This window comes from Zea mays, chromosome 4 (genome assembly GCF_902167145.1).
Source record: "Zea mays cultivar B73 chromosome 4, Zm-B73-REFERENCE-NAM-5.0, whole genome shotgun sequence".
Taxonomy (NCBI): domain Eukaryota; kingdom Viridiplantae; phylum Streptophyta; class Magnoliopsida; order Poales; family Poaceae; genus Zea; species Zea mays.
This window is the reverse complement of record NC_050099.1, coordinates 162,861,486-162,871,362: the sequence shown is the minus strand read 5'-3', so window position 1 is coordinate 162,871,362 and position 9,877 is coordinate 162,861,486. Positions and strand designations below refer to the sequence as shown.

Below are 9,877 nucleotides of genomic sequence, written 5' to 3'. Positions count from 1 at the left end.
AAACAACACCTTAGTGTAATACTCTGTACTTGGGGCTACCTTACCCTTGCAGGCCGAGTTTTTAGAATCAATTTTGTTTTGGACGGATGAAATCTATTACACCTCATTTGGATCATTGGAATTGAATTCCATTCTAATAATAGTAATTTAGGCATATATCAATTAAGTTAATTCGGTTTTATGCAAAATATATTTGTATACTATTATTAGTAAGATGTCGGAGATATTTATGTGCTACATTTTTACTATAGAGGAGTGAGACGAAGAGTGTTATGTAAGTTATAGATTAGAAACCAATTCTACTAATACATAAAATCATTTCCCACCCTCCACCCCATGAATTTAAGATAGGCTTATATCTGAACTTTGGAAAGTGGTGGAATGTCAAATTCCAAACTAAATAAGTTAATTTATTTAGTGAATTCCAATTTCTCTAAAATAAAGAGATCCAAACGCCCCGTTATAGATATTTTCACAACTACCTCTGGGTCTGCATTCTTGACCATACTCAGATTAAGCTGTACCTTTTCGCTAATCCTACACGTAATTGGAAAAGATTGTAGATTGGGCAACTGTGTACAACTACACCAATGTCCTACGGTACGGCGGGATACGAGCACTTATACTACTACAGTAGTGTACTGTGCATCCTTCATTGCATTGCATCGCTGTGGATGTGTTTGAAAGCCTCTTCAAGGAGAGACAAAAAAAAATAGCAAAAGGTTATGGACTACATCATCGCTCAAGCGTCTACCACTCCTTGACCAAATTGAAACTACAACAAATACCGAATCACGTATTGTCAATCACTTTTCCGGTGTGTTTGTAAGCACAGAGATCATTAATTTGACATATTTTTTAAAAAATAAAATTAAGGGATTAAGCTGTCAATGAACAGTAGAGTAGACAAACACGCGTATGCACACCCTCTGCACCAATCTCATGTGCACCGGAATACCGGATACGTTCTGCCCACTTGAGCAGCATCAAGCAAAATCTACAGAAATCCATGTCACTCCTGCACACCTACTTGTTGCCCTGCCCCCCCCCCCCCCCCCCCCCCCCCCCCCAGTTAACTGCCGCTTCAAAGCAGCAGGCCAGAAGGCATTGCCGGCTGATGGCCTGACCCACTACAACGAGCGAAACCTATCGCCTCCTCCGATCGCCATTAACGGGTCGGTGGCTCTGCGCCACCACGGCACCACCTGTGCCCGCGCGGACGAGACGCTGCTGGCAAGCTCACCGCCCCTACAGTCGACAGCGAGCACGGCAGCTAGCAGGCTAGCGCACACCGAACCAACTCCCTTTTGGCCGTTTCAAACTCTTTTAAAGCCCCACCAGCTGGTGCAGGCACCGTCATCACTCCTAGGCTCGACCGCTCGAGGCCGAAAGGCACGACCTTCGGCCAGTCGAGCAGCTGGGCGCGTGGCGCGGCCAGGGACGAGGGCGCCATGAGCTCGCCGGAGAATGGCGCCGCCCCGGAGGCCAGCGGGAAGAAGAAGAAGAAGGCGGAAGAGGAGGAGGTGGTGGCCAAGGTGCCGTTCCTGAAGCTGTTCTCGTTCGCGGACCGGTGGGACTGCGTGCTGATGGCGGTGGGCTCGCTGGGCGCGTGCGCGCACGGCGCCTCCGTCCCGGTCTTCTTCATCTTCTTCGGCAAGCTCATCAACATCATCGGCCTCGCCTACCTCTTCCCCACCACCGTCTCCGGCCGCGTCGCCAAGGTACGTACGTGACGTAACTAGCTCGCTCGCCCCAGACGGCGCCGGCACGCGCATCTACTACTACTAGCAGGTCCGGCCGTTTTGGATCGAGGAGATCTCGGGCCACGTCACGTATCTGCTTGGCAAGCGAGCTAGCTAGCTAGCTACCGTCGACGGAGCAACGACATGAGCTGATCTGTTTTCGCTTCGCGTGCACGCAGTACTCGCTGGACTTCGTGTACCTCGGCATCGTCATATTCTTCTCGTCGTGGACCGGTGCGTGCGCGCGCGTGCAACGAGACACTGCTGCTGCTTCTACGTACTACTACGCAATGCGGCCAGCGAGCAGATAGGATGATGACTCGCGCCCGTCGTGCATGTTGCAGAGGTGGCGTGCTGGATGCACACGGGCGAGCGGCAGGCGGCGAAGATGCGGCTGGCCTACCTGCGCGCGATGCTGGACCAGGACATCGCCGTCTTCGACACGGAGGCGTCCACCGGCGAGGTCATCAACGCCATCACCAGCGACATCCTCGTCGTCCAGGACGCCATCTCCGAGAAGGTACGTACGCCCACCGCCCACGTGGCAGTACACCCTTTTACCTCTGCGCGCGTTGCCATTCTCGCTGTAGCGCCGACCGCCGCTCAGGCGGGGCGGGCGGAAGGGGGAAAGGACGAGAGGAATTAACGCCGCCTCACCAGGCAGCTGGCCGGTGCGCTGATCTGATCGGGGCCGGCGTGCAGTTACTAGGGGACGGGGTTGGTGAGGGGCATTGAAGGCGTGCGCGGGCGCGGGCGCGGCACAGCAGCAGGACGCTTCTCTGTTTGAATTTCATTTCTGCAGGAACCGATTTAAAAATCAAGCAGTGGATGTTTGAACAGTTCGCCCCATATGTCTAGTACTGGTAGATCGGAGAGTAACCTTGGTCCTTCATTTTATGCTTATTTACTTCGTACGTGTTCACCAGCCAATCGGAAATATATAGGTGGATCGGGTAAAGTGTACTATTACTATACACTCTCTTGCTGCTAATTCATCTTTACTTTTAGCCACCCAAGAATAGCTAGGAAATGTAATGTTCTTTTGACTGTATCTAAGCACGTTTTTTTATTGAAAAGGCGGTTACAACGTGCCAAGTACTTATAAACTTGACTAATAAACGACGTCATCCAAAAACGTTTGAAAAAGATAACTACTTTATAGTTTATATTTGTGTAACAAACAACTAATCTATCCATGTCGAGAAGAGGTGTTTTCTTTTTCTCCCAATAGCATAGCACGTGCGCATTAATGGCGTCATATCTCTCAACATATTGGCACATAAAGCACAATCAATGGCTTGCCAGGGTGCACCGTCTGTCTAGATGGATCGTACGCGTAACTAGACATGTTGTACACTGTTCCTGCGGTCTGATTCATGATCATGTTCCGTTCCAACAGTTCCCCCACACACATATGGCTTTTACGCATCACTTCCACAAGATTCTTGGTCCACCAAATTGAGTATCTCGCAGAGTGTCTTTCGAGTTCACACGAAAGTCACCTGTGGCTTGTTTAGATAAAAAAAAATTTATTCATACACGATGCATATTGATCCGAAAAAGAAATTAAATTGAATTACGTACTCCCGGCCATCTCAAATCAAATTATTTTAAGTTTGATTTTTTAAAAAAAAACAAGTTTATGACACTAAATTAGTACCACTAGTTACAGTCGTCGTCATATTTCTTTTCATTGTATACTTATTCGGTGCCGTAAATAGTATAGTTCTTCACTATAAAATTGCCTAAACTCAACATAATTTGAATTAGAGTGGTTCGAGGATTTGATTTATCTGGGACGAGGAGGGTGTAATTTTTATATCAAACTTTCGCGCCCAAATACTGTGCATATAAACTAGCAGAGAGAATTATGCTATATCAAATCAAAGATAGTTGATAACGAAAAAAAATATAGATTATTTGGGCTCTAATGAAATATATTGATGTTGATGAGTGAGTTTAAAAAATAAACTATAGGTATCTAGAATAGCTGGACGATATGATTTTTTTTCTCCTTAATAAAAATATGGGCGTTTTTTTTTTTTTTGCTTGCCATAGTTTGATAACTAAAAACAAGGTTAACTCTTTGCCATCATTAAAATATATCAGTGTTGATGATCGGCTTTGATAAATAAGGTATTGGGAGTTCACAAGGACAAATATGGGTTCTTTGTTTAACAAAAATATCTAAAACATCGCCACGTTTTAAAGAAAACAGGAACGGTTCAGCAATGGCAGCATAGCCAGCTTCTAGACCGTTCAAATCAGAACTCTCTCTCCTAATAACTGCTAGGGTCCTAGTCCTAGCAAGTCAGTCAGCCTTCAAATTTCCACACGTGGAATCCGCTCCCACTTGCACTGGCTATCCAGTATTCCAGTTGGCCTGTTTGGGGGCAGAGCCCGATCTGACACCGTCAGATCTTCATCGTACATTCGTACTACTTGCTTATGTGTCTGACTGAGCTAGGGCATAGCGGTTCATGTGACTTCGTTTTTCCACGTACTTCCGTTCTTTTTTATTTATCACAGTTTAATTTAAAAATAAAATAGCATAAAATGAAATAAAATATTACGTAAATTAAGTATATTTTCATTTTGTGCATGAAATGAAATTGTGTGACTAAAAGTATAGAAATAAAGTTACTTCCTTCGTTCTTTGTAATTTATCATTATTTAGTTTAAAAATAAACTAACGAGCGATAAATATTGGAGAAATAATGTAGTACGTTGTAACATATTGGGCATTTAGAAATTTTGTTTTCGGGGAGAGGAAATAACACATTGGTTGAAGAAGTTAGAAGCATCGTCGACTGTGGTAGCTAGTTGGGCCGCAAAGATGGGAGAGTTGCACTCTTTTGCTGCATCATTTGCGCTTCGGCCCATAGCTACATAAAATCAGGCCCATAAAACTCATTCCTCCGTCCCATTTGCGGATTAGCCGTTGCTGTTCAAACAGTCGAAGGATTAACCTGTGTTTATGTGCATGTTCTGACAACCTGAAGATGGTGTTTTCCGTGGCTCGCTGCAGGTGGGCAACTTCATGCACTACATCAGCCGGTTCCTGGCCGGCTTCGCCATCGGCTTCTCGCAGGTGTGGCAGATCAGCCTCGTCACCCTCGCCATCGTTCCGCTCATCGCCATCGCCGGCGGCACCTACGCCTACGTCACCATCGGCCTCATGGCCCGCGTGCGCAAGTCCTACGTCAAGGCTGGCGAGATCGCCGAGGAGGTCGATCGCCTCACATTCCCTCCATGTGTGCTTTGTATTGTAATCGACCACGGACGCGCGTACTGACGCTGCCGTAGGTTCGTGCGCCTGCCCGCAGGTGATCGGCAACGTGCGGACGGTGCAGGCGTTCGTCGGCGAGGAGAAGGCCGTGAGGTCGTACCGGGAGGCGCTTCTGAGGACGTACAAGTACGGCAAGAGGGGCGGCCTCGCCAAGGGCCTCGGCCTCGGCTCCATGCACTCTGTGCTTTTCCTCTCGTGGGCGCTGCTCATCTGGTTCACCAGCGTCGTCGTCCACAAGCGGATATCCAATGGCGGCGAGTCCTTCACCACCATGCTCAACGTCGTCATCGCTGGCCTGTGAGTTCACAGATTTTAATTCCTTGTCCTTCATGCCGGTCTGCGTCGGCGTCGCCAAGCGATTAATTGGAAAATTCCGTATGCGCGCGTGACTGCTGCTGGTAGGTCGCTCGGCCAGGCGGCGCCGAACATTTCGACGTTCCTGCGGGCGAGGACGGCGGCGTACCCCATCTTCCAGATGATCGAGAGGAGCACCGTGAACACGGCGAGCTCCAGGACGGGCCGCACGCTGCCGGTGGTCGACGGGCACATCCAGTTCCGCAACGTCGACTTCAGCTACCCGTCACGGCCGGACGTTGTCATCCTCGATAGGTTCAGCCTGAACTTCCCTGCCGGCAAGATCGTCGCTCTCGTCGGCGGCAGCGGGTCCGGCAAGAGCACCGTTGTCTCGCTCATCGAGCGCTTCTATGAGCCGCTGTCCGGCTCCATTCTGCTCGATGGGCACGACATCAAAGAGCTCGACGTCAAGTGGCTCCGCCGCCAGATCGGGCTGGTCAACCAGGAGCCGGCCCTGTTCGCGACGAGCATCCGGGAGAACATACTCTACGGCAAAGGCGACGCTACCGCGGAGGAGATCAACCACGCGGCGAAGCTGTCGGAGGCGATCACGTTCATCAACCACCTCCCTGATCGGTACGAGACGCAGGTCGGCGAGCGCGGGATACAGCTGTCCGGCGGCCAGAAGCAGCGCATCGCGATCTCGAGGGCGATACTGAAGAACCCGTCGATACTGCTCCTAGACGAGGCGACGAGCGCGCTGGACGCCGAGTCCGAGAAGAGCGTGCAGGAGGCGCTGGACCGCGTCATGGTCGGCCGCACCACCGTGGTGATCGCGCACCGCCTGTCGACCATCCGGAACGCCGATACGATCGCGGTCGTCGACGGAGGCAGGATCGTCGAGACAGGCACGCACGAGCAGCTCATGGCGAACCCGTACAGTGCCTACTCCTCGCTGATCCAACTCCAAGAGGCTGCCCAGCTCCAACACAAGCCTTCTTTGTCTGACAGCGCAAGCATTACCAGGCCACTAAGGTATCTCTGTTCTCTGCTCTATTGCGCGTAGTAGAACTGTAGAAGAAGGTCAAACGTGATAAACTTAAGGGACCATTCCCTTGCAGTTTCAAGTATTCAAGGGAGTTGTCCGGGAGGACGAGCATGGGCGCCAGCTTCCGCTCCGACAAGGACTCAATCAGCCGGTACGGCGGCGCCGGAGAGGCGCATGACGAGGTGCGCAAGGGGAAGCCCGTGTCCATGAAGAAGCTCTACTCCATGGTGCGCCCGGACTGGTTCTTCGGCCTGTCGGGCACCATCAGTGCCTTCGTGGCCGGCTCCCAGATGCCGCTCTTCGCGCTTGGCGTCACGCAGGCACTGGTGTCCTACTACATGGGCTGGGAGACCACGAAGCTGGAGGTGCGAAAGATTGCCGTGCTCTTCTGCTGCGGCGCGGTGCTGACGGTCGTGTTCCACGTGATCGAGCATCTCAGCTTCGGCATCATGGGCGAGCGGCTCACCCTGCGCGTCCGGGAGAAGATGTTCTCGGCGATACTGCGGAACGAGATCGGCTGGTTCGATGATACCAGCAACACGAGCGCCATGCTGTCGTCGCGGCTCGAGGCTGACGCGACGCTTGTGCGCACCATCGTCGTCGACCGCTCCACCATCCTGCTCCAGAACGTCGGTATGATCGTGACGTCGCTCATCATCGCTTTCATACTCAACTGGAGAATCACGCTGGTCGTCCTTGCCACCTATCCCCTCATGGTCAGCGGCCACATCAGCGAGGTACTAGATGTTTCTGTGTGCCTAATCGTCATACAGTGTCCGATCAACTAAGAATCCCCTATGGTCGTATATGGAACAGAAAATGTTCATGAAAGGCTACGGCGGCAACCTCGGCAAGTCCTATCTGAAGGCCAACATGCTCGCCGCGGAGGCAGTGAGCAACATCCGGACGGTGGCTGCCTTCTGCTCCGAGGAGAAGGTGATAAAGCTCTACGCGGACGAGCTCAGGGAGCCTTCTAAGAGGTCCTTCCGGCGAGGCCAGGGCGCCGGCCTCTTTTACGGAGTCTCCCAGTTCTTCCTCTTCTCATCCTACGCACTGGCGTTATGGTAAAGTGTTATACTATATTTGATGGAACACGTACGATGAGTTTTGCTTCTGCACTCCAGAAGTAAAATGTTCAGAACGCATGCAGGTATGGTTCAGTGCTGATGAGCAAGGAATTGGCCAGCTTCAAGTCCGTGATGAAGTCCTTCATGGTGCTCATAGTGACGGCGCTGGCCATGGGGGAGACACTGGCAATGGCACCTGATATCATCAAAGGGAACCAGATGGCGTCCTCGGTGTTCGAGATCCTGGACCGTAAGACCGACGTCCGGATCGACACAGGTGAGGACATCAAGAGGGTCGAGGGGCTGATCGAGCTGCGCGGCATCGAGTTCCGGTACCCGTCGAGGCCCGACGTGACCGTGTTCAAGGGACTTGACCTGCTGATGAAGGCTGGCAAGAGCATGGCGCTTGTCGGCATGAGCGGCTCCGGCAAGAGTACCGTGCTGTCGCTCATCCTCCGCTTCTACGACCCGATCGCCGGAAGAGTCTTGATCGATGGTACCTTACCTCGTCCAAAGATAATATAAAGCTCCAGTTTTTTATGACAAAAATGCTAAGTGTGTGGATGATGCAATTTGCAGGGAAGGACGTCAAGAAGCTTAAGCTCAAGTGTCTCAGGAAACACATCGGCCTGGTCCAGCAAGAGCCGGCGCTGTTCGCGACGACGATCTACGACAACATCCTGTATGGCAAGGACGGGGCCACGGAGGCCGAGGTCGTCGAGGCGGCCAAGCTGGCGAACGCGCACTCGTTCATCAGCTCGCTGCCGGAGGGGTACAAGACCAAGGTCGGGGAGCGCGGCGTGCAGCTGTCGGGCGGGCAGAAGCAGCGCATCGCGATCGCGCGCGCCATCGTGAAGGACCCGGCCATCCTGCTGCTGGACGAGGCGACGAGCGCGCTGGACGTGGAGTCGGAGCGCGTCGTGCAGCAGGCGCTGAACAGGGTGATGAGGAACCGGACCACCGTGATGGTGGCGCACCGGCTGTCCACGGTCAAGAACGCCGACGTCATCTCGGTGCTGCAGGACGGCAAGATCATAGAGCAGGGGGCGCACCAGCACCTGATCGAGGACAAGAACGGCGCCTACCACAAGCTCGTCAGCTTGCAGCAGCAGCAACAGATGCAGACGCAGCAGAGCTCATCAGAAGACATTTGAATAAGATCGTGCGTTTCTGTATCTTGCTGTGGCTTTGTCTTTCTTGGGCTTTTGTAAAAGATCTGCGCTGGTTATCTTTTCAATGAAAGGGAGTGTTCAGAATTACAGGATGAAGCATTATTGGGTTCTTATTCCTGACTCCCGTAAAAAAATATATATATTGTACATAGAATCTTGCAATGTAATTCTGCTCCATGGATCTCAATGTTTAGTGCCTACTTCTGATTCTATTCGTGTGTTTGATAGAGTCCGTAAGCTATGAGCCATCTAGATGGTGGCTGATAGAATGGCGCAAAGGCTCATTGCCGTCTAAGCGTTGTATTCTCATGCTTAAATAGGGCGTGTTCATTTTATTTCTAATCCATATGGATTGGACGAGATTTGATGGGTTAAATCTCTAACAAGTCAAAAATCCTTCTTAACTTTTTTCTAATCTTTCAATCCATATGGGATGAAAATAACCAAATAAGGTCATAGATGGATTACAGAGATGTGTTACATGCAAGAGAAAATTAATGGCTTGCCACTATAGCTGTGTCAACTTCTCCTGAAGTCAAAGTTGGAGATGCGTAGGTAAGTTCTAACCGCTCTGCGATGTCCGCCGATGCAGAGATGGTTGTGGAGGCAACACGTGCATCCGCCTCTGATGTGGGCTCTTTTAGCCTTCGCACTGGTAGGGGAACCCTTCGTTTCATCCCCAAATACACTCGCTTCTCCCCCTCACCTCCTTCATTTTTTCACCTGGAGACCGAGTAAAAACTCATACTCTATCCTCAACTATTCAAAGACTATATTCAGATGAATGTTTCCCTGGCAGATGTCATGGCTCCTCAAAGTTTTAGCCTCTGTGTACTTCCCAACAAGTTTGGCGGCCTTCTCGATCTCAGTGACAAAGTTTTTCCTACATCACCTATATGTTGACCTCGAAGATGAGGCTCCACACTTTCACCTTCACCAATGGCATCATGCGTCGAACCAAACCAACTGTCCAACTACGGCTCAAGAGCCATATGACGCAGACCACGAACTCCACCAATTCTCGACCACTGTTGTAGACCGCTGCCTATCAAAAAACGGCCTCGTCCTAATCTCCCTCCGCAGCCTCGAACCATGGAAATGATGTATATTGAAAAGGTAGCATCTCGCTTGCCTTCGACCAGTCGGCGGCGTCTTCGCCCTCCCCACCAACCTTCACATAAAACCAACCCTCACTCCAGTTGGTTCCCTATCGATTCTTGGAGCAAGGCACTAGCTCGAAAATCGCTTCTGAAGTCTTTCTAATC

General features: G+C 51.1%; 1 protein-coding gene across 1 annotated transcript; it reads left to right on the top strand.

Moving 5' to 3' along the window:
• Positions 1-1,126: 1,126 nt before the first annotated feature.
• LOC100191944 (uncharacterized) lies at positions 1,127-8,797 on the top strand. Its single transcript, NM_001362215.1, has 10 exons — positions 1,127-1,721; positions 1,922-1,976; positions 2,087-2,262; positions 4,771-4,971; positions 5,069-5,328; positions 5,434-6,360; positions 6,447-7,110; positions 7,190-7,437; positions 7,524-7,936; positions 8,020-8,797. Exons 1-10 carry the CDS (start codon positions 1,452-1,454, stop codon positions 8,592-8,594), a joined length of 3,789 nt encoding a protein of 1,262 aa, NP_001349144.1. The 5' UTR covers positions 1,127-1,451; the 3' UTR covers positions 8,595-8,797.
• Positions 8,798-9,877: the final 1,080 nt, after the last annotated feature.